This window comes from Lampris incognitus, chromosome 18, assembly GCF_029633865.1.
Source record: "Lampris incognitus isolate fLamInc1 chromosome 18, fLamInc1.hap2, whole genome shotgun sequence".
Classification (NCBI taxonomy): Eukaryota; Metazoa; Chordata; class Actinopteri; order Lampriformes; family Lampridae; genus Lampris; species Lampris incognitus.
Window position 1 is genome coordinate 7,034,264 of NC_079228.1, and position 18,390 is coordinate 7,052,653.

General features: G+C 47.0%; 1 protein-coding gene across 1 annotated transcript in view; it reads left to right on the forward strand.

The window, feature by feature from the left end:
- phf14 (PHD finger protein 14) overlaps positions 1-18,390 on the forward strand; it is a 204,689-nt gene that overhangs the window by 109,721 nt on the left and 76,578 nt on the right. The window contains exon 14 of the mRNA XM_056298369.1: positions 12,177-12,339. Coding sequence (XP_056154344.1) covers positions 12,177-12,339 — 163 coding nt within the window. The remainder of the gene's footprint in view (positions 1-12,176; positions 12,340-18,390) is intronic.

The window sequence follows — 18,390 nt, forward strand, 5'->3', positions numbered from 1 at the left end:
GGATTTCCCTGTGTTTTTTTTTTTGGGGGGGGGGGCTGAGGTGGTACCAGACACGGACGGTGGCATTGCACAAGACCTGGTGTAGAGGAGCAGCTATAGCAGCTAGGGTTGTAAAACCTGGCCTACATGTATTATTAGTACATATTAGAGCAGTGGTATTCAAACTTTTTTTCTGAGCCCCTCTTCCGAACATCCTGAGGACGTGTTTGAGTATGCGCAGTTTGCAGCCATATTGCTGTGGTTGGTGGTCATAGTCATTTCACAACAGCTGGAGTTTAACTGATTCTTTTTGTGAATCAACTGAAGGGAATTCAGGAATCAGGAACACTTTATCTGTCGTTTCATTTCTTGTACACAGGAACATGAAATGAAACGAATTATCATTTCCCCCAGCCCACAGCAGTGCAACAAAGACAAAAACGCTTCAGGTGCCAAAGGCCTTGACTCCCCAATAACAGGGAGCAAGCACTTACTCGCCTCTCCTCTCATACTTACCCCAGCTATGTTGCTCACCCAAAAGGTTGGAGCCCCTCCTCCTCCAGGAAACTTCTCGGAGAGGTACCTCTTTAGACAACACTGGAAACAGGCGCAGAGTCTTGCTGACAAATTTTGGTAACGCTGTAGACGCGAATACCTACCAACTCAGCAGACCCGTCGTAAATGGAATGCAAAGCCGGCTGACATCCAAGAAGGAGACCTTGAACTACTGAGAGACATTCAGGCAGCCTGGAACAAATGGCCCATGGCACTTGTTTCCAAGGTCTTTCCTAGTGCAGATGGAAAGATACATAAAATTTAAGTAAAGCTCACCAAAGAAGGATCAAGTAAGAAGTACCTTAGGCCAGTGAATGAGGTTATCCTTCTTCTGTCTAAAAGAGATCAAAATGGACAGTAGATGTGACATCTTTCAGGTTTTATTTTTTGTGAAGCACTTTGTGGGATGTTTTAGAAAAGTGCTATATAAATAAAATTATTATTATTATTATCCAAAAATTACAAGAACACTTATATGAAACTACAAAAAAATCAACGTCCAAGAGAACGAAATCAGGATGACTGTTGGAACTGCTGGTCAGCATGTGCTAGCAGTAGCTTAGCCTGCCCTGCTTCTGCATCCTGTCAGACCGCCCTTGATGTTATCAGAACTGCCAGTCTGCATGGGCTAGCAGTTAGCTTAGCATGCCCCGCTTCTGCATCATGTCAGACCGCCCTTGGTGTTATCGGAACTGCCAGTCTGTATGGGCTAGCAGTTAGCTTAGCCTGCCCCACTTCCGCATCCTGTCAGACCGCCCTCGGTGTTTCCTCCTTGGGCACAGCTCTGGTAGGTCTGTGGTGCTTGGGCCCACAGGACGCAGCAGACCAGGCTCCCCCAGCTAACCCAGCGCCAGCTCTCCAAGCCAGACGTCTTCAACACACCTCCCCGTACTCCACATGACAACACCAAAAACACTGAATTGACAGGAAAAATCAGTATTTGTTTAAAAAATTTACAAATTGTTCTGAACAATACACAGTTTGGAATTTTGGGGGAAAAAGGCAATTCATGAAGAAAACAAAGACGAGTAAAAATCCTCATCATGCTATGTAAAATGCAAGCCCTCTGAAACATTTCAGTCAACGGAGTTAAAAGTTATTAACCATTTAATTTGGATATCAAACGAATATCGAACATGATGCTATCTTTACCATGGTTAAAATTGCTGTGAGAGTCAGCACCTCCAAGTCTGAGGCCATGGTTCTCTACCGGAAAATGGTGGATTGCTCCCTCTGGGTTGGGGATGAGTTGTTGCCTCAAGTGAAGGAGTTCTCTTGGGGTCTTGTTCATGAGTGAGGGTAGGATGGAGTGTGAGATTGACAGATGGGTTGGTGCAGCATCAACAGTAATGTGGACTTACTGGACCTTTGTGGTGAAGAGGGAGCTGAGCCGGAAAGCAACGCTCTCAATTTACCAGTCAATCTTCGTTTTAACCCTCACCTATGGTTATGAGCTTTGGATAGTGACCGAAGGGTGAGATCAGAGATACAAGCAGCTGAAATTAGTTTCCTCTGTAGGGTGTCTGGGCTCAGCCTTAGAGATAGTGTGAGGAGCTCGGACATCCGGAGGGAGTTCGGAGTAGAGCCGCTGCTCCTTCACGTCGAAAGGAGCCAGTTGAGGTGGTTTTGGGCATCTGATTAGGATGCCTCCTGGGCGCCTTCCTTTGGAGGTTTTCCAGGCATGTCCAATCGGGAGGAGACCCCAGGGTAGACCCAGAACTCACAGGAGGGACTACATGTCCAATCTGGCCTGGGAACGCCTTGGGATCCCCCAGGAGGAGCTGGAGGGCGTTGCTGGAGAGAAGGACGTCTGGAGTGCCCTACTTAGCTTGCTGCCACCACAACCCAACCACGGAGAAGCAGCTGAAGATGAATGAATGGGGGGGGGAAATTGCTGCGTCAACATCCACAAGAAGACAGAATGTTGTAGTGTGTGCACGGTATATCAAACACGAAGCACACCACATGGATGAAGTCATGTTTATCTATTTCTTTTATTCTGATAGTCTATTTTCCATTCATTCTGTGCTGCCTACTACCTAATTGCAGTTGGTGCATCCAGACACCTCAGTGATTAAATCCTTTACTCTTTAACACACCAGATTATTTTTATTGATTTTTTTTAATACCCCCTGTGCCTTTTAGGCAGTAGAGCAAAACTCTTTGGCGGTCTGCCTGAGCATCAGATTGGCAGGGAAAACTCTGATGTTAAAGAATTAATTTTTGAAAAACAGCAAAAGTATGAGATTAGTTGTTAAATACCCCGGGGTCAAGATTAGAATTATGTAACAGTGGTTTCATGTCGGCAGCTTTAAAGGTGGAAGGGACAATACCAGTAGCGAGTGATGAGTGAATAGTATTCAGTACAGAGACTCCCTGAACCAGCCAAGTTCTTTAAAACATTGTGCAAGGTGCAGGTTCGGTGGGCTGGTAGTGGGTTCACAGCTACAACATTGACAACGTTTCAAATGAAATGGTCATGAACTGTGAGCGTACTTACTAAGCCCAAGAAGCACCAAATTATATCTCTGCCAAGGTTTTTTATTTTTTTATTTTAGTGGAGTGTACTACTTATTTAATCTCTAGTTTACTCTTTCCTGCTAGCCAAAAATCAAGGTTGTGAGTTTCAAATGGTGTGCAACTGGTAGGTCTGTCTTCTTTTATGAATATTTTTTTCGGTTTCCTTTGTTGGTGTTAATCAGGCAAGAGGAATATGTCGTTGTTGCTGCTGAGCACATTTATTACATCAAGTGGTTATTCTTAATTCCTTCAGTTATGCTGGATTTGACATCATCTTGTCACAAAAGTTCATTTTCATACTGCAAATCCTAGCATTACATTCAAAATGAACATGATCCTGGTGGTCACCGATTTTGGTGTAACACTGGAAAGATAATCCGGTAGTACTGCCGATGGGATCAAAGAAAGTTGAATCAGTTCATCCTGACACAACGTTTATTGACAGATACGTTTTTTCACTCAACTAAGTGACATCTTTAGTCTTAACTGACTGCAGGTATCCCCACCCTCATAAACAATACAGTACAACACAGTGCCTAACGACCAAAACCAACGACCAGTTTCATGTGCAAATCTGGGTGTGATCATTGATCATGTGTACTGTTCACAGAGGATTAGGGATTGTTGCAATCACAGCATTGTAAGATGGTGAGAGATGTATAACGACCGAAACCAATGGTCAGTCTCATGATCAAATATGGGTGTGCCTATTTACTAGAGTTTCAGTGAACATGTGTATTATTCACAGAGGGTTGGGGAATAGTTGCAATCACAGCATTGTAAGTTGGCGACAGATTTACTCTTAGCCCTCCCTTGGTTCAGGGATGGTCGTTCCCTCTTAACATAGATGGCCTCTTTGACTCCCCGTTCAAACCAGCATTCCTCCCTATCAAGGATGTGCACATCTTCATCCTGGAAAGAGTGGCCACTGACCTGTAGATGGTGTAGACTGCAGAGTCACTCTACGGAGACAATCTCTTCACCTCCAACACACTCTTGACATACTCTTCCTTCAGAATTACCCCTACCCCATTTTTCCTTCAATTCGCACCATGGTAGAAGAGTTTGAACCCACCTCCCACTTCCACCTGGTCTCTTGCACACACAGTATGCCTACCTTTCTTCTTTCCATCATATCAGCCAACTCTCTCCCTTTACCAGTCATAGTGCCAACATTCAAAGTTCTGACTCTCACCTCCTCTCCCACTGCCTCTGGACATGCCTTCCCCCTCTCCTTCTCCTTCACCCAACAGTAGCATAGTTTCCACCGGCACCCTGCTGGCCAACAGTACCAGTGGTGGTCGTTGGTAACACGGGCCTCAAGCGATCCAGTATGAAAATCTGTTTTAAGATCCACATATTTGATTTGGCAAATATTTTACGCCGGATGCCCTTCCTGATGCAGCCCTCCCCATTTATCCGGGTTCTGGACTGGCACTAAGAATGCATTGGCTTGTGCATCCTCAGTGGCTGGGTTCAAAACATGCCAGTACACATTCCCAAAACAACTCAATAGTACCCAAAACATGCTAGTACAGATATTGTCATGGCAGTTATTTAATTCCACTCTGACATTAAATGAGTGAGACAAAGATCTCTTGCCGTATTGTCACACTTTAATATGATCATGAACAGACGCAGTAAGCATAGATACTTATGTGCGTGCCCTGAACTCAGATCCGCAGTGGTGGATGAAGAAGGCCCTTGAGATCCAATCCCTTGCAGATGCTGGGGATACCAGAGTCTTCTTCGATGCTACTAAAGCAATATACAATCCCAGCCACCGCTGTCTAACCACCCCCCCCGTCTTGCTCCAAGGATGGCACACACTGCTAACAGATAACAAGTTAATCAAAGAGGTGGAAAGAGCACTACCAGGACCTTTTAAACCGGGACTCTTGCCTGGATGGATGCCTTCCAATATCTCCCTCAACAACCCAACGAGGAGGACATGGCAGCACCACCTAGTCGAAGAGAAGTCCAGGATGCCATCAGGAAGATGAAAATCAACAAGGCTGCTGGCCCAGACATATCTATGCCTGAAAAAGAGGGAAAAAGAGGAAATTTGTATGCAACTTAGGGACGCACTCATTGTCTCTATATTTGGGAAAGGGGACAAAGCTGAGTGCGGAAACTATTGTGGTATTTCCTTGCTTTCCACCACAGGGAAAGCGCTGGCTAGGGTCTTGGCCAACAGACTCCTCCCAATATCAGAGGAAATTCTGCCAGAATCTCAGAGCAGTTTTCGTTCTGACAGAGACACTATGGACATGATTTTTACTGCTCGCCAACTCCAAGAAAAAGCCCAGGGACAGACTCAACGATTGTACATGGCCTTCATAGACTTAACCAAAGCTTTTGATTACATAAACTGCCAGGCCGTCTGGCTAGTTCTGTCAAAAATAAGCTGCCCTGACATATATATCAGAGTACTATGACTACTACATGATGGTATGTCAGCTAGAATACACAGCAGTTATGGAGACAAGACAGAGTTCTTCAAGTTCCATACAGGAGTTAAACAAAGCTGTGTTGTTGCCCCAACCCTGTTCTCTGTCTTCATTGTCACCATCCTCCACCTCACGGGTCCCAATCTGCCTCAGGGGGTCAAAATCATGTACAGGACTAATGGGAATCTTCTGAATATTAACAGATTCAGGGCTAAAGGTAAAACCACCACCACATTCATCACAGAGCTGCAGTACGCCAGTGACAATGCCTTAGTGTCCCTTGTAGAAGAGGACCTACAGAGCATACTGGACATCTTTGCAAAGGCATATTAGCAGCTTGGCCTGGCCATTAACATAAAAAAGACCCATATCCTCTACCAACCCCCACCCAACAGAAACATGCCTGCTCTGCCCCCATCCATCTCTGTAGACAACACCAGACTCGAAAACGTGGAACAGGTCCCATATCTTGGTAGCCTTCTCTCCTCCAAAGCCGGCAATGAAATACACCATTGTTTCAGTTGTTCCAGTTGTTGGCCTTCTCAAGATTGAGTAAAAGAGTTTTTGAATGCAACCTTCAGGCCAGAACAAAAATTCTGGTGTACAAAGCGGTAGTGCTGCCCGCGCTACCATATGGGTCAGAAACCTATAGCAGGCAACTGAAGGCACTCGAGGCATACCAACAGCGATGCCTCAGGAAGATCCTTAAGATCAGCTGGGAGGATAAGCGCGCCAACTTCAGTGTCCTCGAGGAGGCCAACATGCCAACTATAACTTCCACCATCGCACAACATCAGCTGAGATGGACTGGCCATGTCAACTGTGTGTCTGAGTCTTGCCTCCTGAAACAAGTCCTTTACTCTCAGCTTGTGATAGGAAACCGTGTCCCAGGACGACAAAAAAAATTGATAAAGATAGCATCAAGTCCCACATCAAAAGTTTTGGCCTCAACCTTAACACCTGGGAACAATCAGCAAAAACAGAAAGGCCTGGAGACAGGCTGTCTGTGAGGGTGCTGGGTGCTACAACCATGACCTCCACTGTGCTGCTGAAAACAAATGGAGACTCAGAAAAGAGCAATTTACCAAAAAGGCCCAAACTACATCCTCAACCACTTTTTCACACCCTTGCCCACATCGCACGAAAATATGCAGCTTCAGGATCGGCCTCTATGCCCACCTGAAGACCACCAAGGCCCTAAAAGGAGGACAGTCATACTCGACCCTGAGTGAGCACTGATGATGATATCAGAGGACACTTTCTTTATAACTTGCAGCACAAACTGCTTGCCATGCTTAATGTACCAAGTCTGAGTTATGGTAAAAATGATATGCACTCAGAGTTTCTCCCTAATTCTGTTTGGAAAAGTTAGTTCATCTTCATTGCTGGACTGTCATCCTAATAACAGAACTTGCTCAAAGAGTTCATAGGTCAGGTCTCCCCTCATTCTTATCTTCCAGCTCGTGATTCTCCAGGACCGTTCTTTCAGACCCCGCTACACTCGACTTTCCAAAACATTCCTCTGTTATCAACCGACAGCCAACCACAGGCCTTCACAGGAGAAGGCACTTGATAGCACCACCTGCTACACATGAGCCCCAAGCATCCATTCAAGCAATGTAAACTTAGTTTAGCTGAGACATGATCAAAGATTAAAAGTTAGCGAACATAATATTTGAATTGCCCTCACAGATACCCAAAACAACCCAAAACTACCCAAAAGTACCAAAACAACACAATACAGATATCTTAAACAACCAAAAAGTACCTAAAACATGCTAGTACAGATGCCCAAAACAACCAAAAAGTACCCAAAACTTTACAAAACTACCCAAACCAACCCAAAAGTACCCGAAACCACACAGTACTTATACCCCTAACTACCTAAAACATGCCAGTATGGCTACCCAAAACAACCCAGAAGTACCCAAAACTGCCTAAAACATGCAGGTATGGATACCCAAAACTACACAAACTGCCTAAAAGCACCCAAAACAACACAATACAGATAACCAGAACAATCTTTGCAAACTGTCGTACCAAAAACGACACAGTATGGATACCCAAAACAACTCAAATGTACCCAAGACTACTCAAAACATGCCAGCACAGATATCCATAATTATCTAAAACAACAGAGTGCAGATACCCAAAACTACCCAAAACAATGTGGTACAGATACCCAAAACTACCCCAAAGTACCCAAAACAACACAGTACAGATACCCAAAACAAACCAAAAACTTCCAAAACATGCCAGTACGGGTACATAAGCCAACCCAAAACTACCTAAAACTGCCCAGAAATACCCAAAACACCCCAGTACGGATACCCAAAACAACTTTGTAAATATAGACCACTCCACCGCAACACAGCAATCTTACCAGGCTATTACTGACACCACTTTCAAGATAATGGTTGCCATGGAATTTCCAGGTAGTTCATTTGGAAAAGGAATTTATATCATCATTTGTTTTGCTCTTTTCATTTTCGCTGAGGACAAACCATCAATGGGCTGTAAAAAGGCATGTTATTTGTGAATGTTCTTTGATGTTCTTTATGTTTCATAGATAATGGTCGCAGACAGCTGGGCTCAGTCAGTGTGTGTGTAAGGCTCGTCTGGTGTGTATCATGACAGTAGCAGAAACAGTGTAGCCGATGGCTATTGCGGGCTATGAAAGTAAGAATTTTGCATTACTGCAATGTAAATCAGCTATAAATCAAGATGTTTTGCCTATTTTAGTACATAAGTTAAAATACATGTACTATGTAGCAAAGCCAGAAAGTTTTAAATGAAATAAACTCAGAATGTCTGTGAATGTTCTCATTCATCCAGGTCATGGTTATCCAAAGGAGTTGAATCAAGTGCAACTGGACTTGGTATATATCCGTGAAGACGTTTCGCCTCTCATCCAAGAGGCTTCCTCAGTCAGAAAGGCCCGAACTGAGGAAGCCTCATATTAGGAACGATTATAGTAGAGGGACAGCTCAGGTTGGACGGTTTGGAGACAAAGCAAGAGAGGTGAGATTGAGATGGTTTGGACATTTGTGGAGGAGAGATGCCGGGTATATTGGGAGAAGGATGCTGAATATGGAGCTGCCAGGGAAGAGGAGAAGAGGAAGGCCAAAGAGGAGGTTTATGGAGGTGGTGAGGGAGGACATGCAGGTGGCTGGTGTGACAGAGGAAGATGCAGAGGACAGGAAGAGTTGGAAACCGATGATCCACTGTGGCGCCCCCTAATGGGAGCAGCTGAAAGTAGTAGTAGTAGTAGTAGTAGTAGTAGTAGATGATCAGAGTGCAGCAAAGGAAGACAACGAAGGACATCGCATGAAGACACTGGCATGTAGGTCTAAACATCCTGTAATTCCTGGATGAATGGATGAACGTGGCTGCGAGCCCACAGCTTTCAGAGCAGCATCAGCACTACAGACATCAAGACTCTTTTCTTTTCTTTTATGGCTCTGTTTACCTTTTTAAAACCATCAGCTCATTGTCTGGAGTTTTCACCTGAGGCCACATCTCAGTGAATGTGCACTTATATTCCCACAATGTAGTGACCAAGACAGAGGCTGGTACATCTCATGAGCCAGTGGTCTTGGTGGTGATGTATAGAAGTTAAGGTGTGTTTGCAGATATTCATGTCCTCTCCCTCACCTTCACCCCTGCTCTTCTTCCCAAACAATGTGCCAGTACAGTTTTCTCATCCAGTTCAGGCCTGCCTCAGGGCCATCAGCTGTTCCAGGCTCATGTTATCCAGCAGTCTCAGAGAAACCATAAAAGTACCTAAATGGCGGGGGGGGGGGGGGGTGAGAGCAAAACAAAAAAACTTGAAAGCCAGAAAAGAGCAACAGGTACATTCATCACACTAAAATATTGAAACGTAGAAAAAACTACAGATCTTGATTGCGTCAATCAGAAAAGGTGTCCAGGGATGATTTGGGAGTATCTCAGGTCTACTCAATGACGGCGTCCGGGTGGTGTGGTGGTCTATTCCGTTGTCTGCCAACACAGGCATTGGCGGTTTGAATCCCATGTTACCTCCGACGTGGTCGGACGTGGTCAGACACAATTGGCTGTGTCTGCAGGTGGGAAGCCAGATGTGGGTATGTGTCCCGGTCACTGCACTAGCGCCGACCTCTGGTCATTCAGGGCGCCTGTTCGGGGGGAGGGGGAACTGGGGGGAATAGTTTGATCCTCCCATGCGCTACGTCCCCCTGGTGAAACTCCTCACTGTCAGGTGAAAAGAAGCGGCTGGCAACGCCACATGTGTCGGAGGAGGCATGTGGTAGTCTACAGTCCTCCCCGGATCGGAAGAGGGGGTGGAGCAGCGACCGGGACAGCTTGGAAGAGTGGGGTAATTGGCCGGATACAATTGGGGAGAAAAAGAGGGAACACCCCCCCCCAAAAAAAAGACATACATGTTAGGGTCCTGACTGTGCCCCTGACCGAGGCATGGCAAGACAAACTAGAGTTCGTTCCCGGGTGCTGCCCACTGCTCCTAGCTACACAGCTAAGATGGGTTACATGCACAGTGTGATTTAATCCATCCTAGCTACACAGCTGGGATACGTGTAACCCATCCTAGCTAACAGCCAGGATGGGTTACCTGTAGAGCGCGATTTAACCCATCCTAGCTACACAGCTAGTATACATGTAACTCATCCTAGCTACACAGCTAAGTGACATGTAGAGCATGATGTAACCCATCCTAGCTGTGTAGCTAGGATGGGTTACATGTATCCTAGCTGTTTAGCTAGGATGAGTTGTTAAAGCACGCTCTACATGTAACCCATGGGTTACATGTAGAGCATGATTTCCCTACGGGGATCAATAAAGTATCTCGAAATCAAAATCAAAAAATCAAATAATATAAGGTGCATTAAAAGCAGCTGACATGGTTCAAGAAACAATGGACAACCTAATGATCTGTGGTGGTAGTAGTACTATGTAGCAACCAAAGTAGTAGTAGTAGTAGTAGTAGTAGTGGTAGTATGTAGCAATCACAGAAGTAGTAGTAGTAGTATGTAGGAACCACAGTAGTAGTAGTAGTAGTAGTATGTAGCAACCACAGTAGTAGTAGTAGTAGTAGTAGTAGTAGTGGTAGTAGTGGTGGTAGTAGTAGTAGCAATAGTAGTGGAAGTTATGGTAATAGTAGTAGTAGTAGTATATAGCAACCACGGTAGTAGTAGTAGTATATAGCAACCACAGCAGCAGTAGTAGTAGTAGTGGTAGTAGTAATAGTACTGGTGGTAGTAGTAGTAGTAGTAACAGCACATCGGTGTGTTGTCCACAGTATACATGAGTAACATGTCCACTCAGTCAGGGGCAGCAGGATGTTTAGCTGAAGGGTGCAGGTTGTGGACCTGTCAGTGTGTTGTTGTTGGTACTGTAGTCTCTCCACGCTGGCGTGTCTGGCTTCTCCACGCTCTCTAGTTGTGTCCCTTGTCACTTAGCAACACACTGCTTCCACTGTTTTATACAAAGAACAGTCTTTTTTTCTCCCTTTTTCTCCCCAATTGTACTTGGCTAATCACCCCACTCTTCCAAGCTGTCCCGGTCGCTGCTCCACCCTTCTGCTGATCCGGGGAGGGCTGCAGACTACCACATGCCTCCTCCAATACATGTGGAGTCTCCAGCCGCTTCTTTTCACCTGATAGTGAAGAGTTTCACCAGGGAGACGTAGCACGTGGGAGGATCACACTATTCCCCCCAGTTCCCCCTCCTCCCAAACAGCCGCCCCGACCGACCAGAGGCGGCGCTAGTGCAGCGAGCAGGACACATGCCCACATCCAGCTTCCCACCCGCAGACACGGCCAATTGTTTCTGTAGGGACGCCTGACCAAGCCAGAGGTAACACAGGGATTCGAACCAGTGATCCCTGTGTTGGTAGGCAATGGGTTAGACCATTACGCTACCCGGACGCCCCCACAAAGAGCAGTCTTACTGTTTTTAGTTAAAGTCAGGATGAGGAGAGAACCAGGGCTGATAGAGTCCAGGCTGCAGTCCTCCTCTGTGTGGTGCAGTGTGCGTCTGTTTCTGCAGTAATCCATTAAAATAAGCAACAGGAGAGCGACGGTGCTGATGTTCTTCACTGCTGAATAACTGGAAAGCGTCTTGATAGTAAAATTCTGTGGAGGCCAAGTTATACCTCATTTTAAAAGATCTACACACACTGACATGCAGAGAGACGAGAAAGTCCTGGGCTCTGGAGAGTCTGAACTTGTTGTGTGAGACGACCATCAGCAAATCTGCTCATGTGGTGGCCTGCCTGTTTTTTTCTGCCACATCCCAAGTCTCACCGTTTTGTATTTATATAGAGGGTAAATACCAACATCAGGCGGCCGTACTAAATTGTCCATTGGTATGAATGTGTGTGTGTGTGTGTGTGTATGTATGTCGGCCCTGTGTGATGGCCTGGCGGCCTGTCCAGGCTCTAGCATCCCCGTGACCCTGAGAGCAGGATAAGCAGTAAGGATAGATGGATGGATGGATAGATGGATGGATATCAACATCATCCAACTTGAGTTTTTTACTTTTTGATCAGGCAGGAGCAGCGGAATCTGTTTTCTGCACTAAAGCAGGAAGATTTTCCTCCGCAGATAATGAAATCAATAGCTTGTAGTGGAGAGACGAGACACTGAGAGCCTCTCCCCTCTTTTCCTTTTTCCTCAGGCAATGCTCGGAGTGCGACCAGGCCAGTAGCGATGAGGCAGATATCGCCATGGAGACGCTACCCGATGGCACCAAGAGGTCAAGGAGGCAGATCAAAGGACCAATCAAATTCATCCCACAGGAGATGTCGCCGGAGCCCAAGAAACACCAAGTGAGAGGCACGGTGTGTATCAGCACACTGGGCATGTCAGAATGTGCTGGGTGGAGGTGTGCTGAGTGGAGGTGTGCTGGGTGGAGGTGTGGTATTAATTACTGACAGTAGAATCTGCCCCTGTTATGGACAAAAGGAATGTCTCTGGAAAAGTTTGTTTATCCCAGATGCCTGCATACATACAGCCTGAACAAGTCATTCACATGGTAATTGATTGACCTGTGAAGACTGGAGGTAATTAACCTGATTGCTCGTTAGTCTCAAGAGCTCCTGAAGGTTATCAGCTGGCTGCACAAGGTCACGGTCTCTTTCTTGACCGCAAAATGCCAATTCTGTTACATAGAGGTGCTTGTAAAAGTATTTTGACTGTATATACATTTCAAAGGCAGTGGAAGGGTTTCTGGAATAGTGCGATGAAAAGACCTTTTAACACGAGAAGAGCCGGGCTGCTGAACCCCACGTTGCCTTCAAGTGACAACCCAAAATTAAGCTACGCTCACACATGCATGAAATTAACATTGGCGACTATTCGCCTCCCATTCACTTCCATTCTTATGCAAGCAAAGGGGTGGATTAGGTATGGAAAGAGGCACGGTGGCCTAGTGGTTAGCCCTGTCGCCTCACAGCAAGAAGGTCCTGGGTTCGAACCCTGGGGTTATCCAACTTTGGGGGGGGGGGGTCATCCCAGGTTGTCCTCTGTGTGGAGTTTGCATGTTCTCCCCGTGTCTGTGGTGGGTTTTCTCCGGGTGCTCCAGTTCCCCCCCCCATCAAAAAGACATGCATGTTAGGGTTAACACTCCTGTCTGTGTCCCTGACGAGGCATGGCAAGACCAACTGGAGTTGGTCCCCGGGTGCTGCACGGCAGCTGCCCGCTGCTCCTAGCTACACAGCTAGGATGGTTACATGCAGAGAGGAATTTCCCTACGGGGATCAATCAAGTATATCAGAATATCCATCCATCCATTATCCGAACCCCTTATCCTGCTCTCAGGGTCACGGGGATGCTGGAACCTATCCCAGCAGTCACTGGGCGGCAGGCGGGGACACACCCTGGACAGGCCGCCAGGCCACCAGTCCATCACAGGGTCCACACACGTTCACATCTAGGGACAATTTAGTGTGGCCGATTAACCTGACCTACATGGGAGGAAACCGGAGCCCCTGGAGGAAACCCACGCAGACATGGGGAGAACATGCAAACTCCACATGGAGGATGGCCCGGGGCGACCCCCTAGTTTGGACTACCCCGGGGCTCAAACCCAGGACCTTCGTGCTGTGAGGTGACTGCGCTAACCTCTGTACCATCGGTTCATCAACATTCAGATGTCACATGTTTACTAAAGAACCTCAGTGAGCTGCTGTCCACTAGTTCCCTCCTGTGCTGAACATTAAGGAGATGGGTGAGCTTTTGCCTCCTCCCCGAGTGTACTGCTTCTGCCATGTTGTAAGTCTGTTTGTGCAGGCTGTGTGTATTTGTCCTCATAACCACGCTGCTGCCTTGCTCTAGAGTTGTCATCATGCTGATCACCATGTTGTTCTGATGGCACAGCAATAGTCAGTGAACATTGCTGGGTGGGGTTTTCATGGTATTCAGCGTCTCAGTGGACAAACGCTCCAGACGTTTTACGCAGTCACTGATGTGCTGGGTGAGCAGAGTGGGAGACACCTACATGACTGAAGACACCTACAGGCCTGAAGTCCACCAGCCTCCCTGAGACTTGATGTTTCCATGTGTTTTGAAGGGAGAAAACTCAACTATATCTCCCACGATGGCTTTTAGAATTTTAAAGGATGTTAGGGAAACTTGCCACAAGAAGAGTTCATTTCGTGGGGCGTCCGGGCAGTGTAGCGGTCTATTCCATTGCCTACCAGCACGGGGATCACCGGATCGAATCCCCATCTTACCTCCGGCTTGTGCACTATGTGCACTTCATGATCTTTTTTTCTCTAAATTTATTTCTTATTTTTCCCTTTTTCTCCCAATTTAGTGGCCAATCGATCCCTATTCTAGTTCAAACACCCACCCTCGTACTGCATCCATTCGCCAACTGCATCTCCCCGGCTGGCAGTCTCGAAGGAGACGCCTCGCCACTTCCGTGACAAGGCGAATCCAGGCCGAACCATTGCTTTTTCTGACACACCCAGAGACGCATTCATGTGACGAACACAAGCCAACACTGCCCCCCTCCCGAAGACAGTGTTGCCAATTACTATTGCTGCTTCATCGACTCTGGCCATAGTCGGATCTGACGAGACCGGGGCGCGAACCCCGTTCCCCAGTGGGTGCACTTCATGATCTTAAACTTGTGCTGAATGCACATGAAACTAAGTTTGTTATTCTGTAGCGTGAGAGGCAACGGGAGCAACAACTTTAATGTTTCCACTGTACAACTTTAATGTTGCCACTGTACAACTTTGATGTTGCCACTGTACAACTTTAATGTTTCCACTGTGCAACTTTAATGTTTCCACTGCACAAGCATCATTACTGAGTTACACATCATAAACACCTTGGTGTTGGATCGATAACAAATCACATTCAAATCTCATATAGAGAGACAAACAGACAAATAATTGTTTTTCGTATAGAAATAATACTAACTAGACATCCAGGTAGTGTGGCGGTCTGTTCCGTTGCTTACCAACACGAGGATCGTCGGTTCGAATCCCCGTGTTACCTCCGGCTTGGTCGGGCGTCCCTACAGACACAATTGGCCGTGTCTGCGGGTGGGAAGCCGGATGCGGGTGTGTGTCCTGGTTGCTGCACTAGCGCCTCCTCTGGTCAGTCGGGGCACCTGTTCAGGGGGGAGGGGGAACTGGAGGGAATAGCGTGATCCTCCCACATGCTACGTCCCCCTGGTGAAACTCCTCACTGTCAGGTGAAAAGAAGCGGCTGGTGACTCCACATGTATTGGAGGAGGCATGTGGTAGTCTGCAGCCCTCCCTGGATTGGCAGAGGGGGTGAAGCAGAGATCAGGGCGGCTCAGAAGAGTGGGGTAATTGGCTAGGTACAATTTGCGAGAAAGAAAGTACATTTCATTTACATTGCTAGAAGATTTTATTCTCGAGTTTTAGTAGCCAGTGTGAATGGGTTTTTCCTTTCCACAGTTAATGACTTTGCAGATGAGCTGTGAAAAGGTGTAGCTCACACAGATGTAGCGTCGTGTGTTGCTTTACACATTCTAAACCAGTGTCTGTGTTGCTGGTTTCTCAGCCACACGTTTCCCTCGTGGCGTTGTAAGAGCCACGCTGTGCAGACGGTGTCCTACTTTAGGTAGAACATCTTCCATCAGCTGTGAGGACTATGGATGTACAACCTCTCCACCCCTGCATGGATCCCACTTATCTGCCTCGACCACGCTCTGATCCCCTGATACGGACCTGCCTCCCTGGACCCTCAAGAAACGCTCAAGATTGATATCTCGGGGTGGGGGAGGGGGAGTGCTGGGCTGTCAGACCCTTCCTTCATTTTGTCTTTTTCTTCCCTTTTGTTTTTACTCTGTCGATATCTGACCCATGTGAACAGAACTGAGGGGAACTTTTTTTCCCCCACACATTCGACTGTGGATGCTGCCGGTTTAGCCAGCACTACTGACACTGTCACATCAACTGACAGAAAAACGCTCCTTTTCAGAGAGAGAAATGAACAAAAGAAAGGTCGACATGCCAGTTCCTCTGGTTCAACTTGTGTATATCTGCCCCAGCGGGAGTTGGGGAGTGGAGGAGCACAGTGCCAGGCTGGGTTAATGTGGTTTTTAATTCGGGTTTTGGAAACCCGGGGCTGAGAAGTGTGCTGAGGACTGTGCTGGAGTACTCGGGGATTAAGTGGCTTTTTCTGATTTCTCTTGCTGCCACAATCACCCAGTCGAGCCGCCTCAGTGCAGCATTTATCTTCAAATGCAAGGCATTCCGTGGCAGCTGCTAAAAGGGCCCTGCTTTGCATTTTTAATGCTTTTACTCGGGCACCCAGGCGCTGGCACTTCTCTAAAGCCAAGCTTCAATTTATCAGGGCCGGCTAATCAACCTCCAACTGGCCTCAGTGGATAGGCTGGGGGTTTGTTTGGAGGGTTAGTGTGTGTCAAAGGAGGGTGTGTTGTCGTGTTTGTACCTGTATATCAGGACCCGGGTGTGTGTTTGTGCATACACATGCTAACTAACACACATGCTAGCATGGCCCGGCGCCAGCTTCACGGGGTTGAGACTCCTCAAACCATTGTTCCTGCCCTGTGGTGGATAGCGCCGCTGAAGGAGAGCTGTAAAAGTCAGCCTTCAGCATGTTGAGTGAATTATAGCAATTAAAAAAGAGACAGTAAGAGTGAAAACGGTGTTGCTGTACAAGTCATGCTGTGTAACACCCGTATCCTGATGTTACACATGCAGCAGCTCTGAAGATGGAGCAGCTCCAAAATGCTTATCTTTAACCCAACATGTGCACACCAAACTCAGTGGGCCTTATGCAGCAGCCCTACACATGCCTCATGAGTTTGATGTAAACTTGACGTATGTAAAATAAGTTCTTCTTGAAATAGATCATGATAATGGCCGTTAACAACCTGTGTCTTTTGATTTAGTTCCTATGGATTTCATGGGGACAATAAAATGGCTAAAAGCCCTGGGCCCAGTTTTTATGAGTAATGGCACAAGAAGAACAACCGTTGTTTCTCATATTTCAGTAACAGACATGTTGTAGCCTAAACATCATCACAGTAAATGTGGCCGTACTTTACTGTAGGTCAAATCAGTAAATAAATATCGTTTCTGGCTGCCGGAGGTTCTTCCCAAGGCCAAACTGAGCCTGGCCATTGTTCATACAGTTCATGAAAACTTTCCCAGATTCACCGAGTCACAGGAGAACCTGCAGTTAAACATGCAGTTGTTTGATACCCACATCCTCCATAGTGCCACACACACTAAGTAAGGTGCCTGCTTTGCAACCTGTAGTCCCCCCCCCCCTTATTTCTCCCCAATTGTACTTGGGCAATTAACCTATTTTCTGGTTGCTGCTCCACCCCCTCTGCCGATCCGGGCGGGGGGGGGGGGGGGCTGCAGACTACCACATGCCTCCTCTGATACATGTGGAGTCACCAGCCGCTTTTCACCTGACAGTGAGGAGTTTCCCGATGGGGACGTAGCGCGTGGGAGGATCACGCTATTCCCCCCAGCCCCCCCCCCCGAACAGGCACCCCGACCAACCAGAGGAGGCGCTAGTGCAGCAACCAGGACACACACCCACATCTGGCTTCCCACCCGCAGACATGGCCAATTGTGCCTGTAGGGACGCCTGACCAAGCCGGAGGTAACGGGGGGATTGAACCGGCGATCCCCGTGTTGGTAGGCAACGGAATAGACCGCTACGCTACCCACATGCCTGTACCTGTAGTGTTTTTTAACCTTCTACCATACTAAGAGGTGCTACAGCATGTTGTTTTAGGGGTAAGAGATGCTGATGATAAATGGCAGGGCAGAAAGACTCCGAGGTGCATGAGGAAGTGTCACAACGTGGCCATGATTCAGCATTTCCTGTCAGTCATTTAAAGCTGGTCCGGAGGTGAAATGTGTGCTCTACACATCATGTAGGCCGTGTGTGTGTTCGGTGTGCACTCAACTAAACAACAGTTGTTATTTGGTGGTCGGTCAGTGTGTGTTTGAGATGTTGAATTGTCTCTAACTGCACGTTGTGTGCAGCCTGCACCACCACCATGCCAACATGAAGGTCTTCCTACGAACATATGCCATTAGTCAGCTGGAAATGATGAGAATGAATTAGTAGTTACTGCAGTGACATGTGGTAGCTACTAGTGCCTGTGCTGCGTTAATTCTTCTGATCCTGTGTGAAATGATTCATGGCTCTTAAAGATGCACTGATGTACTTAATTACAAGATTGATTTTGCCGGAGCCTTATAAACTGCCCCCGTTTAATTCCCTCACCTGAGCAGTGCCCGTGATGAGCTGTGTGTGTGCACATGAGTGTTTTCAGCTGATTTCAAGACAGACCAGGACTTTAGTTTGTGCTGATCTTCTCGGCCTTGAATAGATTACTTAAAGGGTGCACTTTGATGAAC